This window comes from Hypanus sabinus, chromosome 5, assembly GCF_030144855.1.
Source record: "Hypanus sabinus isolate sHypSab1 chromosome 5, sHypSab1.hap1, whole genome shotgun sequence".
NCBI classification, from domain to species: Eukaryota; Metazoa; Chordata; class Chondrichthyes; order Myliobatiformes; family Dasyatidae; genus Hypanus; species Hypanus sabinus.
The window spans coordinates 143,291,810-143,317,378 of NC_082710.1; the positions used below are offsets into that span (position 1 = coordinate 143,291,810).

The window sequence follows — 25,569 nt, forward strand, 5'->3', positions numbered from 1 at the left end:
CAATGCTTGGAAGCTGAACCTTCTCCAGGACCTCGTAGTTGGAGACACGATCCTGCCAGCTGATACCCATGATGGAGCAGAAGCAGGGCTGATGGATGCACTTAAGCAACCGGAGTTGCTGTACCAGACCCAGGCTTTAGAACCATATAGCAGTGTTGTGACAATAGCAGCCCTGTACACCTGGATTTTTGTGGACGGAGGCAGCTGGTAGTTCTACCACACATTTTTCTGGAGGTGCCCAAAGGCACTACTGACTTTGGCCAATTGACTGTCAACGTAGCATTATTAGAGATGACACCGCCCAGACAAAGGGTGCTTGTCAATGGTGATCTGAGGTGGGTTGTAAATGCCATGAGGGGGTTTCAGGTGGAGGATCATTGTTTTCTTTGTTGCCTTTTAATTGGCACCACCTCCTCCTCGGACAGCACATTCCAGATATCAACCACTCTTTGAATAAAAAAAGGCCCCTCAAATCCATTTAAAGCCCTTTCCTCTCACCTTAAAACTGTGCCCCCAGAAAAAGAACTACCTTGCTTCTAAGCTCCAGGGATCATGGACCCAACCCATTCAACCTTTGTTTATATGATAATTACCTCACTACATGAGTCAATCTTTGCCAATTAAATCCGTCCAAAGTAAGGAGACCAAACACAGTACCCAAATCCAGGTATGGTCCCACCAATGTCCAGTAGTAACAAGACATCAGCACTCCATCCCCCTCAATGGAAAAGTTTTAAACTGCTCTTCTAATTCCAATCTGTGTAGAAATGGAACTGGTTTATTATTGACACATGTACCAAATGCAGTGAAGAACTTAATTTTGCATGTCTTCCACACAAATCGCTCCAAACATCAGTATATCAAGCTTGTACGAAGGAAATGATAACAGAGGGTTAGTGACAGAGAAGGATCAGGTAGACAAATAAAGTGCAAGAACCATGATGACATGGATAGGGAGATGAAGAGTTCATCTTTATGGTCCGTTCAAACGCATGATAACAGCGGGATAGAAGCTGTCCTTCAACCTTTTGTATCTTTTACCTAACACCGGGGGGGGGGGGGGGGGGGGGGGGAAGGAAGATTGAACTGACTCAGGTGGGAGGGATACCCAATCATGCTGCTTTCCCCTTGGGACTGGGAAGTGCAGGCACAGTCCATGGAGCTTCACCAAAACCACACCTCTATTTGATTCAACTGTTCTCTCTAAGGGTGAATGCCAAATTCTCATTTCTCCAAGGGAAAGGAATTTCCCATGTACCCTTGTGGACATATCAGGTTATGGTCCTCTTTTGGCTCCCTCAATAAGTAGATTCATCAACTCCAAGAATAAGAGGCAAGGATAAGCAGAGAGGATAAACCTAGTTACTACAGGCCAATGAATTTAGCTTCAGTGATGGGAAAGCTTTCAGAAACATTGATCCAAACAGGATTAATGGTCACATGCAGAAAAATTAAAGCAAGCCAGCACTAACGTTGTTAAAGACGAATTGTATTTAACCAATTTAGTACCGTTCTTTGATGAGGCAATGTAGTGGATGTGGACCTCTAGAAGACTTTATAATGTGCCACATAATACGTACAAGTGACAGTGACAAGTTTGCAAAGAAACAAGTAACAGAGTAATGGTGATTGGTTGCTTCCCTGATGGGAGAAAGGTGAATGCTGAGGGTTCCTGGGAATCAGTATTGAGGCCATTGGTGGTTTTCAATAAATCTATTATTAATGACGCAAAGACTTAAGGGCTTAAAGTGTCAACTTCTAAATTTGAAAGTAACTCAAAACACAGGGTTTTGAAAGAAGGGTAACTTGGAAGGTATGAGACATGAATTAGCTAAGATAGACTGGCAAATGATACTTAAAGGGTTGACGGTGGATATGCAATGGCAAGCATTTAAAGATTGCATGGATGAACTACAACAATTGTTCATCCCAGTTTGGCAAAAGAATAAACCAGGGAAGGTAGTGCACCCGTGGCTGACAAGGGAAATTAGGGATAGTATCAAGTCCAAAGAAGAAACATATAAATTAGCAAAAAAAAAAGCGGCACACCTGAAGACTGGGAGAAATTCAGAGACCAGCAGAGGAAGACAAAAGGGTTTAATTAGGAAAGGGAAAAAATGATTATGAGAGAAAGCTGGCAGGGAACATAAAAACAGACTGTAAAAGCTTTTATAGATAGGTGAAAAGAAAAAGATTGGTCAAGACAAATGTAGGTCCTTTACAGGCAGAAACAGGTGAATTGATCATAGGGAACAAAGACATGGCAGACCAATTGGATAACTACTTTGGTTCTGTCTTCACTAAGGAAGACATAAATAATCTTCCAGAAATAGTAAGGGACCGAGGGTCTAGTGAGATGGAGGAACTGAGGGAAATACATGTTAGTAGGGAAGTGGTGTTAGGTAAATTGAAGGGATTAAAGGAACATAAATCCCCAGGGCCAGATGGTCTGCATCCCAGAGTGCTTAAGGAAGTAGTCCAAGTAATAGTGGATGCATTAGTGATAATTTTTCAAAACTCCTTAGATTCTGGATTAGTTCCTGAGGATTGGAGGGTGGCTAATGTAACCCCACTTTTTAAAAAAAGAGGGAGAGAGAAATGGGGGAATTATAGACCGGTTAGTCTGACATCGGTGGTGGGGAAAATGCTAGAGTCAGTTATCAAAGATGTGATAACAGCACATTTGGAAAGAGGTGAAATCATCGGACAAAGTCAGCATGGATTTGTGAAAGGAAAATCATGTCTGACGAATCTTATAGAATTTTTTGAAGATGTAACTAGTAGAGTGGATAGGGGAGAGTCAGTGGATGTGGTATATTTAGATTTTCAAAAGGCTTTTGACAAGGTCCCACACAGGAGATTAGTGTGCAAACTTAAAGCACACAGTATTGGGGTTATGGTATTGATGTGGATAGAGAATAGGTTGGCAGACAGGAAGCAAAGAGTGGGAGTAAACGGGACCTTTTCAGAATGGCAGGCAGTGACTAGTGAGGTACCGCAAGGCTCAGTGCTGGGACCCCAGTTGTTTACAGTATATATTCATGATTTAAACGAGGGAATTAAATCCAGCATCTCCAAGTTTGCGGATGACACGAAGCTGGGCGGCGGTGTTTGCTGTGAGGAGGATGCTAAGAGGATGTAGGGTGACTTGGATAGGTTAGGTTTGTGGGCAAATTCATGGCAGATGCAATTTAATGTGGATAAATGTGAGGTTATCCACTTTGGTTGCAAGAACAGGAAAACAGATTATTATCTGAACGGTGGCCGATTAGGAAAAGGGGAGATGCAATGAGACCTGGGTGTCATTGTACACCAGTCATTGAAGGTGGGCATGCAGGTACAGCAGGCGGTGAAAAAGGCAAATGGTATGTTGGCATTCATAGCAAAAGGATTTGAGTACAGGAGCAGGGAGGTTCTACTGCAGTTGTACAAGGCCTTGGTGAGACCGCACCTAGAATATTGTGTGCAGTTTTGGTCCCCTAATCTGAGGAAAGACATTCTTGCCATAGAGGAAGTACAGAGAAGGTTCACCAGTTTGATTCCTGGGATGGCAGGACTTTCATATGAAGAAAGACTGGATTGACTAGGCTTATACTCACTGGAATTTAGAAGATTGAGGGGGGATCTTATTGAAACGTATAAAATTCTAAAGGGATTGGACAGGCTAGATGCAGGAAGATTGTTTCCGATGTTGGGGAAATCCAGAACGAGGGTCACAGTTTAAGGATAAAGGGGAAGCCTTTTAGGACTAAGATGAGGAAAAGCTTCTTCACACAGAGACTGGTGAATCTGTGGAATTCTCTGCCACAGGAAACAGTTGAGGCTGGTTCATTGGCTATATTTAAGAGGAAGTTAGATATGGCTCTTGTGGCTAAAGGGATCGGGGGGTATGGAGAGAATGCAGGTACAGGGTTCTGTTGGATGATCAGCCATGATCATACTGAATGGTGGTGCAGGCTCGAAGGGCCGAATGGCCTACTCCTGCACCTATTTTCTATGATGTTATGTTTCTATAGCAGTATTGTGAAAAGAACTTTTGGTGGTACCATTACGAAGGCTACTTGTACGAACAGCTTTGATGGAAATCTTCAAATATTCTCATTTTAAACTGCTGCAGCTGAAATCTACAGCTACAGCCATGGACAATACAGTAAGCAACATAGTCTTAAGGCTACTCAAAGTCGACGAATCTCGGATGGCATTCTCTGGTTGCATGGAGTGCAAGCTGGCAGGTGATAGGCCTTGATCTGAAATGTCGATTTCAAATGTTGTCTGACCAGTTGAGTTTTCTACAGTAGCTCCTTTTTCTGCTAGACAGACATGATTTTCAACTTCCCTCTAATCAGCTCCATCAGGGGCACAAGCCTCCCCACCATCAGAGACATCTTCAAAGGGGCAGTAATGGGAAGGTTGCATCACTGGGGACCCTCACCATCCAGGACATGGCCTCTCCTCATTACTTCCATCAGGGCGGAAGATGCACAGTCAATGTTTCAGGAACACCACCTTCCCCTCCACCATCAGATTTCTCAATGATCCATGAGCACTATATCACTACATTGGTCTCTTTTTGCACTCGTTTTTTTAAAAATATATTTCCTATTGTTACTTTTAGTAATTTTTTGTGACTTGCACCATATTGCAGGGGCAAAGTAACAAATTTCATGTCAGTCATAACAAACCATATTCTGAAATGCCCTAAAAGACCACTCAGCCATATCTCAGGAATGAACAACCAAACACCACATTTCTGAGGAGCATATTTTATCAGTCAAAAGCCCACTACCACCAGCAAGTTGTTGAGAAGCCTCACTCACTTTCAGGTAAGATCCATAGTATTTAGTAACATACGGACTATCACATTGACTCAGCACAGTGATTTCCTGCTGGATATCTTCAATTTCATCTTCAGCTTCTTCAAGATCAATATTTTTTATGGCCACAATTTTTTGAGTCCGGTTGTCTATTCCTTTAAAAACTTCCCCAAAGGAGCCTTTGCCGATTTTCTCCAGTTTTGTGAATAGTTGCTCGGGATCCGCTTTTAAATTCTAAGGAAAAGAAAAAAGCAAATATGAGAAAGACAAGGTGACAAATATCTTAATCGCACAACTTGCAGTTAATTAGCACATCTCTTCCCCTCAGAACTAATGAAATGGAGTTAGTGTGTTCATGTGGGAAACATGGCTAATTTGGACATACCAAACTCTCACAGACACTTACATAACGAATTTAGTGACATTTACTTACTAATAATTATTGGCCAAGTGAGAACTCTCTTACTCTTCATTAGGTGAAATGGAATTTAAGCAAACAACAAATTGGTTGTGATAACCCATATTAAATCACATAAAGTTAGCAAACAAAACATTAGTTAAGTGAGATATGCTACACCCACAACTAGTCACTTGGTCAGAGAAACACCTTATGGAGAAAAGGAGGTAGAGGATTGCATGCAACCCCTATGTCATTCCTTACAGAATTCTCAATCACCACCTCAAAATCTTGTGATACAGAATAAAATCTGCCATCACAGAATTTCTGTGAAAATACCAAGGCAAAGGTATTTTTAAACTTATGCTTCTCAATGCATCTGCAGGTGAAACACCCCTCTATTACATAAAAGCAGGTTCAGACCATTGGGTAAATCATGAATGGGTGGACCCTGTTGCACAATCTCAATCAGTTCACATCACATAAAACCACATCAAGCAGATTAGGTATAATTCAAAGGAATTTGAGAAAATACTTGTGCTAACTATTTTATCATTGTAAATTATTCTTAAAAGCCATAAGAAGTTTGTTTTAAGGCCATGACTGACATCCTCAAAACATAAACTGAGACTGCACTAATCACGTTCTGCCATATTTTGCATGGGGTTATAAGAATACAACTTTTGAAAGGGAACGTAATTAAAAACAGCAAACTCTTCCATAATGGTCTCTTTCAACAGTTGTAAACTTGAGGTTATCCAAAGCTCTGTTAGCTGTACCACCTACTCAATGTGCTTGACGAGACCAGCACACCAATTCAAAACTCTCGGCATTGTTTTCAAGGCAGGTCCTTACCTATCTCTCTTACTAATTATGAAAACACAGGAGACCATTCAGCCCATCAAGTCCACACCAGCTCTCAACAGAGCAAAACCATTGATCCATTCCAGCTCCCATTTTCTTTTTGAGTTCAGAAACTTATTTTCTCTAACATTAATTCTTTTTGCCACTTACCCACATTAGGGGTAATTAACAGCCATCTCATCATTAGGGTGTAGGAGAAATGACAAAACACGGGGTGGGAGGGAACCCATATGGTCACAGAGAACATGCAAAATCGACGTAGATAAAATTAAGATTGTACAAGACAGCAGCACTAACTGCTGCACCACTGTGTAACCTCTTCCAACTCTAAATATTTGAGATATCTCAAATTTACAATTCCATCACTGGCAACCATACTTTCAGCTGCATGGGTCCTGATCCTTGGGAGTTAATTCCCAAACCTGTCTAGCTTAAAAACGCTGCTTAAAATGTTCAATTTTGACCAAACTTTAGGTCACCCATTCTAACATTGACTTCTGTAGCTTGGTGTCAAATTTTAGAACATAAAACATCACATCACACACAGTGCAGGCCCTTCAGCCCATGATGTTGTGCCAACCGTTTAACCTACTTTAAGATCTAACCCTTCCCTCCTATATAGCTGCCTCTACTACCACTCCTGCCATCGTGTTCCACACACTTACCACTCTGTGTAAGATTACCTCTGACATTTCCCACCCCCCCCTTCCTCTAATCACTTTAAAATATGTCTCCTACATTGGCCATATCTGCTCTGGAAAAAAAGTCCCTGGCTGACCGTTTAACCTGTGCTTGTTTTCATCTTTTACACCTCTGTCAAGTTACCTCTCCTCCTTCTTCACTCCAAAGAGATAAACCCTAGCTCGCTCATATCTTTCCCTGTTAAGACATGCTTTTTGTTTGAGAATGCTGCTGAGGGGCCCATTGTATACACTAATCCCACTGTCTCAATGCACATTGTTGGAGTTACTTCTCCACCAGAATCAATGTTTTCCAAGAGGTCCTGATATACAGCCATCAATTCAAAACGTTAACACTATTTTTCTCCCTAGAGATGTTGCATGATCTAAGCATTTCCAACACTTTGTTTTTATTTCAGATTTCTAGCATTAGTTCAATTTATCTTTTAAACTATTAGCAACATTGCCTTTGAATGAGAGAAACCTTTCACCTGAAGCATGAGCACTAAAATCAAATGCACAGACCAGCCCAAACGGCAAATGCTGTGGGGCAGAAGTTGATTATGTTGGACAGTTCTGTCACATGGATTACTGTAAAGTCTTGGAGAACTTGGCATTTTCATGTGCTTACTTAATTTATTGCAGGTTGCCTTGTACTTGTCCTGTCCTAAATATATAAAACTCATCTGGTTTGTATTTTGAGTCTACAGGGAATATGGTAAACTGTATTAAAGCTTAGCCTTAAAGCAAGATTTCTCTTGTAACATACTGGTGCCAACATTCTAAACAAACACCATGAAAGTATTTGGAAACTGAGGGCAGACCTGATATCTTCTTCAATGTCTAACATTACAGCATTGATACAAGCTACAAGAGATCACAGCCAGAGCTAACTAGCTTCCTTTAAGCCTTCTTCATCACTCTTCTCTCCAGTTTCCCCTTCACCCTATATGCACTGCACTATTATAAACACAAGAGATTCTGCAGAAGCTGATAATCCAGAGCGACGCACAAAATGCTGGAGGAACTCAGCAAATCAGGCAGCAGCTATGGAGGGGAATAAATGTTTCAGGCCTAGACCCTTCAACAAGACTGGAAGGGAAAGGGATGGAATCCAGCATAAGAAGATGGGTGGGGGTAAGGAGTACAAACAGTTGAGGGGGAGGAGGCTGGGTGGAGGAGGATGAAGTAAGAAGCTGGGAGGGGAGGTAAAGGGCTGAAGAAGAATGAATAAACTATCATGGCTATCAGGACAGTGAACCATGGAAAAAAGGGAAGGAGGGTAACCAGATGGATGTGGTGGGGAGGTGATCAAAAGAGAAGGGGTTAGAAGGTAACCCAAATGTGGGATGTAAAATGAGAAAAGGGGAGGTGGAAGTAATTACCAGAAGTTGGTGAAATCAACGTTCATGCCACCAGGTTGGAGGTGACCCAGACAGAATATGATGTATTGCTCCTCCAACCCGAGCGTGGCCTCGTTGTGGTAATAGAAGCAGCAGTGGTCAAAAATGGAATGGCAAGTCAAATTGAAATGGGCGGCCACCAGTGGTAAGAGCAAAAGGTGCTTGACAAAGCAGTCCTCAATCTAGGTTGTCCATTTCTTCTTCAGCCTTTCACCTCTTCCATTTACTTCCCTCCCCCCAGCTTTTTACTTCATCCACCTTCCCTCTCACCTGGTCTCTCCACCAACTTATATAGGGCATCCGTCCCCTTTCATTCCAGCCTTGACAAAGAGCCTTGGTCTGAAGCATTGACTGTTTATTCCCCTCCATAGCTGATGCCTGACCTGCTGAGCTCCTCCAACATTTTGTGTGAGTTGTAATGCACTATTGCAATGAAATTATCTATCTGGATAGCATGTAAAACTAGTTTTTCACTGTGCCTCAGGCATTTGACAATAATAAACCAATTTACTCCCCTTAACCCCTTCCTATGTTTCACATTCTCTCTATTCTGTTTGAATATTTATCCATTGTAATCCTTAGTGGAATGAAATCTTCTTTCTGCTACACACTACTCACAATATAGAAGAGTAAAACACAGGAACAGGTCCTTCGGTCTAAGATGACTCTGCTAAAACATGATGCCACATTAAACTAAACACCTTCTGCCTGCACATGATCCAAACATGTGCACATTATATCTTTATTCCAACATTATTGCTGTGCAAAAGAATCAAAGTCTTCATAGATCATGTTGGCAACAATCTAAATTTCACCCTTTGTTTTGTATCCGCAGCTGCTCAGCCAACACTGTACCATTTCTGGTCAGCAGATTGTGTGTTCATGTCCCACTTCAGGTTCCAGGCTGATACTCCAGTACAGTTCAGAGTGCTGTACTGTCAGTGGAGCAACTTTTAAATTAACCACTAAACCAAGGCCTCAGCACCTGTCTCAGGTGGCCACGAAAGGCCCCACACAGCGATTTAAGAGGAAGGGAGTTCTCCGCTGTAGTAGCCTCACCGATGACCAAGTTTGCTGGCTGCAATAGGTGGATGAATCTCACTGGCTCTCCATTCAGCCTTGAATGCTGCCACACTATTCACTACTATTCTTGAACACCTTTCGTTATTTTTGCTCTCTTTTTGCAATAATTATTTTTTAATTTAGATTTCTTATTGTAATTTATAGCATTTTATGTTATATTTTATGCAATTGCGCTCTGCGATCAATCATGCAAATCCGCTGGCAAGACCGCATCTCCAACCTGACAGTCCTGGACCGAGCCAATTCCACAAGCATTGAAGCCAAGGTTTTGAAGGCTCAGCTCAGATGGTCCGGCCATGTGATCCGCATGGATGAGTCCAGAATGCCACGTCAGTTGTTCTACGGAGAACTGGAGCAGGGCAACCGTGCCCAAGGTCGCCCAAGGAAGAGGTACAAGGACAACCTCATGTCAAACCTTAAGTGGGCCGAACTCCAGCCCCGCGATCTCGAACACACTGCTGCTGATCGGTCCAAGTGGCGCAATCTATGCTCCAAGGCAGCAAACAACTTCCAAGCCAACCGAAGCATGCAGCGCCTCAAGGTGAGTCAAGAAAGACACAAGAAGGTGTCCGCTCCTGCCCCAACAGGCGGTGTTCCTTGCCCCATCTGCAACCGTATCTGCGCTTTGGACTTCAGCCTCTGAAGTCATATGCATGCCCACAGACATTGACTGCGCAACACATCTGTCTTCCTCGGACTTCGAGAGACTACAACTATAGTATACTATGTTTTGCACTGTACTACTGCAACAAAACAAATTTCACGGCATATCGTATGTCAGTGATATTAAACCTGATTGGGCTGTGTTCTTCATGATACAGCAAAGACCATACTTCGGATGGGGATGGGATCTCGGATGACCAGAAGCCATCAACAGTGCATTAATACTTGTATTTCCTAAAGATTCCAGCTGGGAGAATTTACTTATTGTATTTATAGAAGGATATGCTGGCAGTGGAGAGAGTCCAGAGCAGGTGCACAAGGATGATGGTGGGAATGAAAAGTTTAACGTATGATATGGCTGGGTCTGTGCTCAGTGGAGTTCAGAAGGATGAAGGGAATCTCATCGAAATCTACTGTGTACTGAAAGGCCTCGATAGAGTAGACACAGTGAGAATATTTCATCAGTAGGAGAATGCAACTTGAGGGCATAGCCTCAGAATAAAGGGTCATTCCCTTAATACTGAGATAAGAGGGGATTTCAGCCAGAGGGTGGTGAATCTATGGAATTCATTGCCACAGAGAGCTGAGGACACCAAGCCATTGGGTGTACTTAAGGCAGAGACAGATAGGTTTGTGATTGGTAAGGGGATTAAGGGTTACAGAAGAAGATAGGAGAACTGGGTTTAAAAAAAAAATCAGCCCTGATTGAATGATGGAGCAGACCCAACTGACCTAAATCTGCTCCGATATCTTATGGTCTTATGAATCATCAGCTTGAACAATTAAAAATTAGCATATATGGGTACTTGTTTGTGCTGTATTACCAAGACTTAATTCCAAACACATCATGAAGTGAAAGATGTCCAGACATCTTGGGATTTGTGTTGATAGAAATATAGTGCAAAGATCACAATGCACTGCAACAGCTACACTGTAATTGGTAATAACACTATCGGCTAGTTTCACACCTGCACGTGTATATATATAAATACACACAAACACGCCCACAATGGCCCTTTGGAAGAATGCAGCAATTTCTGTTCAATGCTATTTGTGGGACCATGCAATTTTACATGCCATCCGATCTCATCACATGTAACAGGAAGTATTTATTCCAAAACCAAATCACAGGGGAAGCGTTGGCGCGGTTTATGAGGTGCTCCATGGTGAAGTTGAATACAAAATGTTACCATTTAAGCATCAAATTCAAGTATTTTAGGAATTAACCCATTTCTCCATAGCATCTTATGCGAGGAAAGAAGCCTCTTTCAAGAGAACCCAGCTCAAATCTTTAAGCTATGCATCTTTGTTTTGAAGCATGACTTCTATTTAGCATTGTGGAATTTTACTGATCCAATAAAAGGATGCAAGAATGCTCTAGTGCCCACAATCTGGTTCTACTTAGCAAAATTCAAAGAAAGATTGCATTCCATATTCATAATGCAAAATGTTAAATACTGAAAACTTCATTAGGCACTGAAAACATTATTTTTTCTGAATATTGGTGCATGCAAGACTGATTTCCTCTAGGAGTATCTCTTAAGTACAATAACATTGCAACTAGACCCTTCTTGTAACATAGAAAACCTGCAGCACAAACAGACCCTTCAGCCCACGAAGCTGTGCTGAACATGTCCCTACCACAGAAATTAATAATCTTACCTATAGCCCTCTTTTTTTCTAAGCTCCATGTACCTATCCAAAAGTCTCTTAAAAGACACTATCGTATCCGCCTCCACCACCGATGCCAGCAGCCCATTCCACGCACTCACCACTCTGAGTAAAAAAAATTGACCCCTGACATCCCCTTTGTACCTACTCCCCAGCACCTTAAACCTGTGTCCTCCTGTGGCAACCATTTCAGCCCTGGGAAGACATGTACGGGATAAAATCTACAACAGCACAGTATGCCATCTAAAACTTTGACAAACTTCTACGATGCGTAGTGGGAAGTATATTAACTGGCAGCATCAATGCTTGGCATGGAAACACCAATGCCACTGTGTGGAAAATCCTACAAAAAACAGTGGATACAGCCCAGTCCATCACAGGTAAAGCCCTCTCCACCACTGAGCACATCTGCATGAAATGCTGTCACAGGAAAGCAGCATTCATTATCAGGGTCCCCCACCACCCAGAACATGCTCTCTTCTCACTGCTGCCATCAGGAGGGTGGTACAGGAGATTCAGGATTTACACCACCAAGTTCAGGAACAGTTTCTACCCCTCAACCATCAGGCTCTTGAGCCAAAGGGGATAACTTCATTCAAATTCATTTGTTCCATAATTGAATGTTTCCAAAACCTATGGACTCACTTACAAGGACTCTTCATCTCATATTCTCGAGATTTATTGCTTATTTATTATTTATTTATTTATTTTTGCTTTGGCACAGTTTGTTGTCTTTTGTACAATAGTTGAATGTCCAAGTTGGTGCAGTCTTTCATTAATTCTGTTCTGGTTATTATTCCATAGAATAATATGATTATGAATAAGACAATAAGTCAAGACAATGAATCTCAAGGTTATGTATGGTGACATATACAGTCAGCCCTTCTTATCCACGGGTTCCACATATGCAGATTCAAACAACTGCAGATCGGGAAAACCCGGAAGTTCTCTCTCCAGCACTTGTTGTTTGAGCATGTACAGACTTTTTGTCTTGTCATTATTCCCTAAACAATACAATATAACAACTATTTACCATAGTATTTACATTGTATTAGCTATTATAAGTAATCTAGAGATGATTTAAAGTATACGGGAGGATGTACATAGGTTACCACGGATCAGGAATTTAAAAAAATGGAAGTTCTCTATGTTGGAACACGTACACCTGGTATTATTTAGATTCAGTTAGTCAAACATTAGTCTTAGTATATAGTATATATTTTACCTTTCTATGCATACAAAAACACTTAAGAAACATTATGTATTTCAATAATTTAACCACTGCGTTATTTAGTAATAATTGTAGCTTTCATCGGGGCAGGGCCCTCACATGCTCCATTATTCTCACTTTATCCTTTAAAATTGTTCCGATCGTTGACCAACTGTAGCCTAATGCTTTTCCAATGACCGATGACATTTCACCTCTTTCCGATCACTTTATTATTTCCACTTTATTTTCAATTGTGATCGTTTTCCATCAACTGAACAGAGCTCCGCCAGGTCCTAAAGTCCACCGCACTGAAACAGGTTAAATCAGGTCCGGAGCTCCACTGGGTCCTAAAGTCCACCAACTTGAGCATCCACGTTTCTTGCTATCCCCGGGGGATCCTGGAACCAATCCCCCGTGGATAAGGAGGGCCGAATGTATGTACTTTGATAATAAATTTACTTTGAACTGTACTTACAAACAATTGCCCTGTTCCCATTAATACAAATTGTTGACTCACTTAAAAGTAAAAATTCTGCATGGAGTTTTAACGTCCATTACAGATGTTAGAAAATAGAACAGTAGAGCATAGGAAATGGCCCTTCAGCCCATACAGGCCTTACCAGGCATGATGCCAAATTTAGCAAATCATTTATAGAACGCAGAGCTGTGCAACACATGAACAGCAGAGTTAAAGCAAAGACCTTTCTAAAGTGGTAGTCCTCTAATTCTGGCCTCAATTTTCAACGCTCAGTAGTTTTAGCTGCCAAGGCTCTATGCCTCGGTGAATTTAATCACTAAACCATGTGGCCTCTTTTCCCATGAAGACAACCTTTTTTGAAGCATACTCCTTTGGAATTTTCAGTGAATGGCTTGCTAGGATGGAATCAAATTTTAATTGGTAAAACTTTAGTGGAGAGCCATGGGATATCTTGTTGCATTAAATATCAGAGGGCATGCTAGCAGCATGGTAGTGTAGCAGTTAGCGTAATGCTTTACAGTGCTAGCTGTCTGTAAAGAGTCTGTACGTTCTCTGTTGACCGTATGAGTTTCTTCTGGATCTCTGGCTTCCTTTCACTTCCCCAAGACGTACATGTAATTCAGTAAATTGTGGCCATGCTAAGTTGGCTTAGGAAGCATGCCTCTCCCCCCACCCCCACCACACCAGCACATCTAGGACACAAAACAATGTTTCAACATACATGTGATAAAGCTGATCTTTTAAAAGTTTTTTTTAACTGTACTGTTCTTTCTCTTTCACTGTAACACTATTCTGTAGTACTTTTTTTTACTCTTGTACCACTTCAGTGTAGTTATAATTAACTGATCTGTATAAACTGCATGCAAGACAAGTTTTTCTATTGTGACTTGGTACATGTGACAATAATAATCTAATTTACTATGTATGCTATTCTGAATCGTCTTCTCAACGTAGGTGTAAAATATCGCAATTTTAAAAGTAATATTGTTAGTTATTTTCTCTCCTATCTAAAGGACAAATTTAAACTTCCGCACACAGCCAGAAGAACAGAATTGTTAGTTTTCTCCCTCAACCTTGCAGAAGTCTAAACGATTAAGGTTTGTCAAGGATGGCAGTAGCACAGGGCTTGAATTACTGTAGCACGGGCAGCAGAGCATTAAGAATAAATTAGCTTCATACTGAGTGTAGCAGTGAGAACTAGGAATAGGAAGAACAAGTTAGAGATCACAAATACCTGTGATGGAAAGAGAGGAGGTGAATATGGGACAGAGGGAACACAAAGGAGTCTTGGTGACATGTGCAGCACCAGAATGCGGACTCCGTTCAGAAATCAAAAGGATTACAGATCACACAATAAAGCATTTCATCTGGATGAGTTGTTAACTAATTCTTTGCTTCTGAAAAGAAGTCTTTCAGCCACAGTACTACGTTACCAGCACAGAGCTGGTTCAAAAGAACCTCTTTCTACGCAAGCTTCCTCCTACCTTTTTCATTGCATTCTGTTATTGTCTATCTCCTTCTTGAGTACATCCAGCCTTTTTGCACAATGCATCCAGCTGGTCAGCTCAATGGACAATTTAACACTTCCCTCACACATTTTTCATGTATGTGCCTAAAGGATCTACAATGCCCTGATATATCTGCCTTGGCCAATACCTCTGACAGTGAATCTCATGTACCTACCATTCTCTATGTTCAAGTCTTACCTAAGATATCAACCCCCGCCCCAAGATTTTCCACAATCACCTTAAAATTATGCCCTTATTAACCATTTCCACCCTGGGCTGTCCAAACTATCTATCCCTCTTATCATCTTGTGCATCTCTATTAAGTCATCTCTCATCCTCTTGGCTTCAAAGAGAACAGCCCTGAGTCACTCAAACAATCCTCAGAAGATATGCTCTCCAAATCAAGCAGCATCTTGGTACAAATCTCCTCTGAACCCTCTCTAAAGCTTCCAAATCCTTCCTATAATGAGACGACCAGACCACAAAACTTCCAAGTGTGGGCTAATCAGAATCAGAATTAATATCACTGGCATATGTTGTGACATTTGTTCACTTTGTGGCCAACGGTACACTGCAACACATAATATAAGGAAAAGCTGTAAATTACAGTAAGGATATGTAGGTATGTCACACAGTTAAATTAGTGTAAAAACAAAAATAGATAAAGTAGTGAGGTGGTGTTCATGGTTTCAATCTCCATTCAGAATCAAAAAGCAAAGGGGAAGAAGCTGTTCCTGAGTCACTGAGTGTGTGCCTTCAGGCTTTTGTACTGATGGTAAGCAGTGAGAAGAAGGCATGTCCTGGGTGGTGGTGGTCCTTAATGATGGACACCACCTTTTTGAGGCACCATTCCTTGAAGATGTCTTGGATACTATGGAGGCTAGTACCCATGTTGGAGCTGACTAATCCTACAGTAGCCTCCCCCCACCCCCACCAGACAGTAATGCAGCCAGTCAGAATGCAGTACATCTGTAGAAATTTTCAAGTGTTTTAGGTAGCATTCCAAATCTCTTCAAACCCCCAATGAAGTATAGCTGATGTATTGTCTTCTTTATAGCTGTATCAATATGCTGGGACCAGATTAGGTCCTCAGAGATATCCACCTAGAAACTTGAAATTGCTCACTCTCTCCACTTCTGCTCCTGCTATAAGGATTGGGGTGTATTCCCCCATCTTACCTCTTCCGATATACCACTGAACTAGCTGGTATATCTCATTCCCGTATGCCCTCTTGTCACCATCTGCGATTTTGCCAATGATTGTATCATCAGCAAATCTACAGATGGCATAAGCTGTGCCCAGCCACACAGTCATGGGTGTAGAGAGAGCAGAGAAGTGGGCTAAGCAAACATATCTGAGGTGAGCCAGTGTTGATTGTCAGGGATGGTGGAGATGTATTACCAATCCTTCTTCAGTCCTGATGAAGGGTCTCAGCCCAAAATATTGACTGTTTATTCTGTTCTATGGATGCTGCCTGACTTGCTGAGTTCCTCCAGCATTTGCAACTTCTCTCGTTTCTTATTACCAATTCGCACAGATTGTGACTTCCGATTAGGCAGATGATGGTCTAGTTGCAGAGGGAGGTACAGAGGCTCAGGTCCTGTGTCTTTTCAATCAAGACTGTAGGAATGATGGTGTTAAACACTCAGCTATAGTCAATAAACAGTATCCTGACATGACAGTATCCTGTATTGTCCTGGTGATTCAAAGCCATGTGGAGAACCAGTGAGATTGCATCCACCATCAATTGTAATGGGTCCAGGTCCTTGCAGAGGCAGGAATTGTTTCTCGCCATGAACAACCTCTCAAAGCACTTCATCACCATAGGTGTGAGAGCTACTGGACGATAGTCATTAAGGCAGCTCACTCTGCTCTTCTTGGACGCTGGTATAACTGTTGCCCTTTTGAACCAGGTGGGAACTTCCCACTGTAACAACAAGAGACTGAAAATGTCTTTGAACACTCCTGCCAAATGGTTGGCAGAAATTTTCAGAGCCTTACCAGGGACACCATTAGGGTTTGACACTTTGTGAGGGTCCACCTTCCTGAAAGACAGCCTGACGTCAGCCTCAGGTCTCAGGGTCACCGGGTGCTGCAGGGATCCTCAGAGATGCAGCTTTATTCTCCCTTTCAAAGTGACCATAAAAGACATTTTATAAAGATTCAACTTTACCTCATGGCTCTTGATCTCAATCCCTCAACTAATGGAGACCAATACACCATATACCTTCTTAACAACCTTCCCGACTTGTGCAGCATCTTTGATGGACCAATGGGCATGAACCCAAGATCTCTCTGTTCCTCAACACTGCTAAGAATCCTGCCATTAACCCTGCAACCGGTTGTCAAGTTTAATCTTCCAACGTGAATCACCACACTTTTCCAAATCAAACTAGTCTGCCACTTCTTTGCCCAGCTCTGCATCCCATCAATGAACCATTGTAACAACCTTCTACACTCTCCACAAGACCACCAACCTGTGTCACCGCGAACTTCCACTTTCCCATCCAAGTCACTTACAAAAATCACAAAGGTGCCTGAACACATCTCTGCAAAACATCACTGCCCACCAACCTCCAGGCAGCATTACACTCCATCTACTACCACCCTCTGGACAAGATAATTCTGAATCCACACAGACAGGTTTCCATGGATCCCATGCCTCCTAAATGAGGCTGAAAGCATTTACCACTTGGTTCAAAAACAGTTTCTAGCCACTGTTAGATGCCTATTGAACAATAAGATGCCCAGTACTATAAGATGGATTCTAGAATTCAGAGCCTACCTTGTTATGACCTGGCACCTTTTTGCTTTACCTTGTACTCCCTCAATGCATTGATGCATTGAATTAAACTGCAGGTTTTTCACTACCTCGGTACATGTGACAATAATAAATCAATTTACTATTTGATAGTAATATTATATATTACTATCTCTTGGATTCTCAGTTGGATTGAAACACTGTTGTGTCATAATGCTGTGGAATTCATGGCTAGCCCGCAATGGGGGTTTGTCTAGAGTCTTACAAATACATACCCATCAACAGGCATAACAGCAGGTTATCCCATTTGTATCACATTTTCATTTGGAGGAACTTGTACACAAAACGAGTGCTATATCTCACAAAATACCCATGGCTGCATTTCAATGACTGTAGAGCACTTTAGCATAGTTGAGGATGTCAGAGGCACTACAGAAATGCAAACCACATTACCTTGTTATTAAAAACTGGATCACACAAGACCAGTTCACAGTTAAAGGTATCTTATAGCGATCTTATAAAAAGGAAGAGGTGTGTAATTGCATGCTTGATTTCATCTGCAGTCAAGTATATAATTAACTCCTGGAGAATAAGATTCAATGTCTCTGGTTGAGAGAAGTCAACTTCAGACGGATGTGATAGAACCACAAGGTCAAATTAACCTGCAGTGACATTTGGCCACCAATGATTACTGCACAGGCATTCTCGTTGTCAAATTTCATTCTGAAACACAATTCTAATACAGGAGTTTCACAGGTTCATCAGATTGTACAAGTGACACCCAAAATACTTAATCCAGTGCAAATGTACTATCTGGGCACAGTAATGCAGCAGTTAGCATAACAAACTTACAGCGCCAATGACCCGAGTTCAATTGCACTGCTGTCTGCAAGGAGTTCGTATGTTCTCCCCATTGATCGCATGGGCTCCCCCCCATATTCCAAAGCTGTATGGGTTAGGGTTCGTAAATTGCAGGCATGCTATGGCGACCCTCCAGGCTCTGCCCAGCACATCCTCAAACCGTGTTGGTTGTCAACGTAAACAACACAGTTCATTGTACGTTTGGATGTACATGTGAGAAACAAATATAATCTTTAAAATTTAAAATCTGTACAGTAGTTCACTGCAATACTGCTACCATATTATAAATACAACTTACCAAACTCTTTAAAGAACATTATTTGATTGTGAACATTGTGCAACATGGTGGTTAGAACTAAATTAATGAAGGACAATATTAGAAACAAAATTGACAGAGCAGGCTTTAACAAATTGGCTCCAGCCAATTCAAACAGTATCTGCCAAATGCACATCACCTACGCACATCAAAAGCTGATCTCTTAGCCATGTCCCAGCTAAGAGACATCCCAGCCGTGTCACAACACAGGAAACCAAAACCACTCATAACAACCACAAGATGGAGACAAAAAATGGTCGTTCCACATATCTTGACTGAAGAGGTATAGACTTTACAACTCTTGTTAATTTATGCAGTGAAAACACAAGTTAGCAGTGCCATCTAACTCATGTGCCTATCACAGTGAGCATTCAGCCCATCATACCTGAGCTAGTTCCCTGAAAGCACACTTCAGTTAGTTTCTCTCACTGCACTTGTGCCAAAACATGTTACTTTTCCTTAACAATTATCCAACCCAGTTTCTTTTTTTCTTTTTTTTCTACACCTCTTCTTGGATTCCAGACCTAACCAATTCCCCTCTACCACCACTCTCCTCCGTCTAGCGGAATTAGTTCTTACTCTCAATAATTTCTCCTTTGGCTCCTCCCACTTCCTCCAAACCAAGGGTGTAGCCATGGGCACCCATATGGGTCCCAGTTTTGCCTGCCTTTTTGTTGGCTTTGTGGAACAGTCCATGTTCCAAGACTATACGGGTATCTGTCCCCCTCTTTTCCTTCGCTACATCGACGACCGAATTGGCGTCGCCTCCTGCACGTATGCTGAGCTCGTTGACTTCATTAACTTTGTCTCCAACTTTCACCCTGCCCTCAAATTTACCTGGTCCATTTCCGACACCTCCCTCCCCTTCTTGATCTTTCTGTCTCCACCTCTGGAGACAGCTTATCTACTGATATCTACTATAAGCCTACAGACTCTCACAGCTACCTGGACTATTCCTCTTCCCACCCTGTCTCTTGCAAAAATGCTATCCCCTTCTCACAATTCCTCTGTCTCTGCCGCATCTGTTCTCAGGATGAGGCTTTTCATTCCAGGACGAAGAAGATGTCTTCCTTTTTTAAACAAAAGGGCTTCCCTTCTTCCACCATCAACTCTGCTCTCAAACGCATCTCTCCCATTTCCCGCACATCTGCCCTCACCCCATCCGCCCACCACCCCACTCGGGATAGGGTTCCCCTTGTCCTCACCTACCACCCCACCAGCCTCCAGGTCCAACGTATAATTTGCCGTAACTTCCGCTACCTCCAACGGGATCCCACTACCAAACACATCTTTCCCTCTCCCCCCGCCCCACTTTCGGCTTTCCACAGGGATCGCTCCCTACGCAACTCCCTTGTCCACTCATTTCCCCCCCACCCAATCCCTTCCCACCGATCTCCCTCCTGGCACTTATCCTTGTAAGCGGAACAAGTGGTACACCTGCCCTTACACTTCCTCCCTTACCACCACTCAGGGCCCCAGACAGTCCTTCCAGGTGAGGCGACACTTCACCTGTGAGTCAGCTGGTGTGGTATACCATGTCCGGTGCTCCTGGTGTGGCCTTTTATATATTGGTGAGACCCGATGCAGACTGGGAGACCGTTTTGCTGAATACATACGCTGGGTCCGCCAGAGAAAGCAGGATCTCCCAGTGGCCACATATTTGAATTCCACGTCCCATTCCCATTCTGATATGTCTGTCCATGGCCTCTTCTACTTTCAAGATGAAGCCACACTCAGGTTGGAGGAACAACACCTTATATACCGGCTGGGTAGCCTCCAACCTGATGGCATGAACATTGACTTCTCTAACTTCTATTAATGCCCCTCCTCCCCTGTTTACCCCATCCCTGACATATTTAGTTTTGTTTTTTTTTCTCTCTCTCTGCCCATCACTCTGCCTGTTCTCCATCTCCCTCTGGTGCTTCCCCCCCCCCCCCCCCTTTCCTTCTTCCGAGGCCTCCCGTCCCATGATAACTACTTTGATAAACAATTGAATAACTACTTTGGTTCTGTCTTCACTAAGGAGGACATAAATAATCTTCCAGAAATAGTAAGGGACCAAGGATCTAGTGAGATGGACGAACTGAGGGAAATACATGTTAGTAGGGAAGTGGTGTTAGGTAAATTGAAGGGATTAAAGGAACATAAATCCCCAGGGCCAGATGGTCTGCATCCCAGAGTGCTTAAGGAAGTAGCCCAAGAAATAGTGGATGCATTAGTGATAATTTTTCAAAACTCCTTAGATTCTGGATTAGTTCCTGAGGATTGGAGGGTGGCCAATGTAACCCCACTTTTTAAAAAAGGAGGGAGAGAGAAACCGGGGAATTATAGACTGGTTAGTCTGACATCGGTGGTAGGGAAAATGCTAGAGTCAGTTATCAAAGATGTGATAACAGCACATTTGGAAAGAGGTGAAATCATCGGACAAAGTCAGCATGGATTTGTGAAAGGAAAATCATGTCTGACGAATCTTATAGAATTTTTTGAAGTTGTAACTAATAGAATGGATAGGGGTGAGCCAGTGGATGTGGTATATTTAGATTTTCAAAAGGCTTTTGACAAGGTCCCACACAGGAGATTAGTGTGCAAACTTAAAGCACACGGCATTGGGGGTATGGTATTGATGTGGATAGAGAATTGGTTGGTAGACAGGAAGCAAAGAGTGGGAGTAAACGGGACCTTTTCAGAATGGCAGGCAGTGACTAGTGAGGTACCGCAAGGCTCAGTGCCAGGACCCCAGTTGTTTACAATATATATTAATGATTTAGACGAGGGAATTAAATGCAGCATCTCCAAGTTTGCGGATGACACGAAGCTGGGCGGCGGTGTTAGCTGTGAGGAGGATGCTAAGAGGATGCAGGGTGACTTGGATAGGTTAGGCGAGTGGCAAATTCATGGCAGATGCAATTTAATGTGGATAAATGTGAGGTTATCCACTTTGGTTGCAAGAACAGGAAAACAGATTATTATCTGAACAGTGGCCGATTAGGAAAAGGGGAGATGCAATGAGACCTGGGTGTCATTGTACACCAGTCATTGAAGGTGGGCATGCAGGTACAGCAGGCAATGAAAAAGGCAAATGTTATGTTGCCATTCATAGCAAAAGGATTTGAGTACAGGAGTAGGGAGGTTCTACTGCAGTTGTACAAGGCCTTGGTGAGACCGCACCTAGAATATTGTGTGCAGTTTTGGTCCCCTAATCTGAGGAAAGACATTCTTGCCATAGAGGGAGTACAGAGAAGGTTCACCAGATTGATTCCTGGGATGGCAAGACTTTCATATGAAGAAAGACTGGATTGACGAGGCTTATACTCACTGGAATTTAGAAGATTGAGGGGGGATCTTTTTGAGACGTATAAAATTCTAAAGGGATTGGACAGGCTAGATGCAGGAAGATTGTTTCCGATGTTGGGGAAGTCCAGAACGAGGGGTCGCAGTTTAAGGATAAAGGGGAAGCCTTTTAGGACCAAGATGAGGAAAAACTTCTTCACACAGAGACTGGTGAATCTGTGGAATTCTCTGCCACAGGAAACAGTTGAGGCCGGTTCATTGACTATATTTAAGAGGAAGTTAGATATGGCCCTTGTGGCTAAAGGGATCAGGGGGTATAGAGAGAAAGCAGGTACAGGGTTCTGAGTTGGTTGATCAGCCATGATCAGACTGAATGGTGGTGCAGGCTCAAAGGGCCGAATGGCCTACTGCTGTACCTATTTTCTATGTTTCTATGATCCTTTCCCTTCTCCAGCTCTGTATCACTTCTGCCAATCACCTTTCCTGCTCTTAGCTTCAACCCACCTCCTCCGGTCTTCTCCTATCATTTCGCATTTCCCCCTCCCCCCACTACTTTCAAATCTCTTACTATCTTTCCTTTCAGTTAGTCATGACAAAGGGTCTCAGCCCAAAACTTCAACAGTGCTTCTCCCTATAGATGCTGCCTGGCCTGCTGTGTTCCACCAGCATTTTGTGTGTGTTGTTCCAACCCAGTGGATCGGTTTTTATTTTTTTTTTAAATGGAAAAAAGCAATTGCATAACATAGAAACACAGAAAACCTACAGCACAATACAGGAGTTGTGCCGAACATGACCCTACTTTAGAAATTACCTAGGGTTACCCACAGCCCTCTATTTTTCGAAGCTCCATGTACCTATCTAAGAGTCTCTTAAAAGACCCTACTCCATCCACCTCCACCACCATTGCTGGTAGTCCATTCCACACACTCACCACTCTGCGTAAAATACTTCCCCCTGACATCTTCTCTGTAACTACTTCCAAGCACCTTAAAACAGTGCCCGTTTGTGCTAGCCATTTCAGCCATGGGAAAAAGCCTCTGACTATCCACACGATCAATGCCTCTCATCATCTTATACACCTCTATCAGGTCACCTCTCATCCTCTGTCGCTCCAAGGAGAAAAGGCCGAGTTCACTCAACTTGTTCTCATAAGTCATGCTCCCCAATCCAAGCAACATCCTTGTAAATCTCCTCTGCACCATTTCTATGGTTTCCACATCCTTTCTGTAGTGAGGCGACTAGAACCGAGCACAGTACTCCAAGTGGGGTCTGACCAGGGTCCTATGTAGCTTCAACATTACCCCTCGGCTCCTAAACTCAATCCCACAACTGAGGAAGGCCAGTGCATCGTATGCTTTCTTAACCAGAGTCAACCTGCGCTGCAGCTTTGAGTGACCTATTGACTCGGACCCCAAGATCCCTTTGATCCTTCACATGGTCAAGAGTCTTACCATTAATACTATATTCTGCCATCATATTTGACCTACCAAAATGAACTACCTCACACTTATCTGGGTTGAACTCCATCTGCTACTTCTCAGCCCAGTTCTGCATCCTATCAATGTCCCGCTGTAACCTCTGGCAGCTCTCCGCACTATCCACAACACCTCCAACATTTGTGTCATCAGCAAATTTACTAACACATCCCTCCATTTCCTCATCCAGGTCATTTATAAAAATCACGAAGAGTAGGGGGTCCCAGAACGGATCCGTCAGGCACACCACCGGGCACCAACCTCCATGCAGAATATGACTCATCTAAAACTACTCTTTGCCTTCTGTGGGCAAGCCAGTTCTGGATCCCATGCCTCCTTACTTTCTCAGTAAGCCTTGCATAGGGTACCTTAACAAATGCTTGCTGAACTCCATATACACTATATCTACTACTCTACCTTCATCAATGTGCTTAGTCACATCCTCAAAAAATTTAATCAGGCTCGAAAGGCACAACCTGCCCTTGACAAAGACATGCTGACTATTCCTAATCATATTATGCCTCTCCAAATGTTCATAAATCTTGCCTCTCAGGATCTTTTCCATCAACTTACCAACACTGAAGTAAGACTCACTGGTCTATAATTTTCTGGGCTAGCTCTACTCCCTTTCTTGAATAAGGGAACAACATCCACAACCCTTCAATCCTCTGGAACCTCTCCCGTCCCCATTGATGAAGCAAAGATCATCGCCAGAAGCTCAGTAATATCCTCCCTCGCCTCCCATAGTAGCCTGGGGTACATCTCATACAGTCTCAGCGACTTATCCAACTTGAAGCTTTCCAAAAGCTCCAGCACATCCTCTTTCTTAATATCTACATGCTCAAACTTTTCAGTCCGCTGTAAAACAAGGCTCACATCTGCTCAGAAGTTCTGGTCGCCGAACTGTAGGAAGAACGTCATTATGCAGGAAAGAATTGATGAGGGTGTTGCCAAGACTAGAGAGCTTGAGCTACAAGGAGAAGTTGGGACTTATTTTTCCCTGGAACACAGAAGGATGAAAGTTTGTAAAACCATGAGCACAGATAAGGTGAATGGTCACAATCTTTTATTCCAGAGCCGGGGAATCTAAAGCTGGAGGGCATAGGTTTAACATGAGAGAGGAAATATTTAAAGGGAACCTGAGATACAACAGAGGGAACTGGGTGGGTAGAATATACTGCCAGAGGAAGAGGTAGTGTCCAGTACAATTATGTCTGAAAGATATTTGTATTAGGTATATGGATAGGAAAGGTTTGCCAAATGCAGGTAAAAGGGACAAGCTCAAGTCAGCATCTTGGTTAACGTGGACTCTATCTCTCCACCGATTCTTTTATCAACGACCTTGAATTCTGTCTTCTCATCTCTCTCCTCCCTCTGCAGCAGAATCAGTCCCACCAGTTACTCTTCTCCACTATCAGGATTTCTGAGTAATCCATTAACTCTTACCTCACCATTTTTGCTCTAACGTCCTGATTGAATTTATGGCACGTAAATGGACATTAAAACTAAATTAATAACATTTAAAAGGCACTTGGAGAGGGATATGGACAGGAAAGGTTTAGAGAGATATAGCCCTCTAAATGTCGGCAAAGGGGACTAGCTCGGATGGGCACCTTGGTGAGCATGGACCAGATGGGCTGAAGGGTCTGCTTCAAAGGGTATGATTCGATGATTCAATAGAGCCCTTAAAGATAGCAGAGTCAAGGGATATGGGGAGAAGGCAGGAACGGGGTACTGATTGTGGATGATCAGCCATGATCACAGTGAATGGCCGTGCTGGCTTGAAGGGCCAAATGGCCTACTCCTGCACCTATTGTCTAAAACACTTTATAATTTCATGTTCACAGGTCATTAACTGGCTGACAAATAAATCCCTAAACCTGGACTTGCACCACACAGCAACACCTGCACAACCACTTCTCTTTAAATAGCACCTCTGAAGCAGTAGGGTTGCGGGGTGCAGATACATCTCTACCAAAGGAGGTGTAAGGCACGCCTTTCCTCTGCTAGCCTGCAGGCCACTATCGGACAAGGTGTAGCACCTGCTTATAACCCCCCAATCAGGGTCACATCAAGCCATGGGAGATGGTGGTG

General features: G+C 42.8%; 1 protein-coding gene across 1 annotated transcript in view; it reads right to left on the reverse strand.

Moving 5' to 3' along the window:
* LOC132394399 (serine/threonine-protein kinase 24-like) overlaps positions 1 to 25,569 on the reverse strand; it is a 71,077-nt gene that overhangs the window by 40,431 nt on the left and 5,077 nt on the right. Inside the window, exon 3 of the mRNA XM_059970484.1 lies at positions 4,818 to 5,048. Coding sequence (XP_059826467.1) covers positions 4,818 to 5,048 — 231 coding nt within the window. The remainder of the gene's footprint in view (positions 1 to 4,817; positions 5,049 to 25,569) is intronic.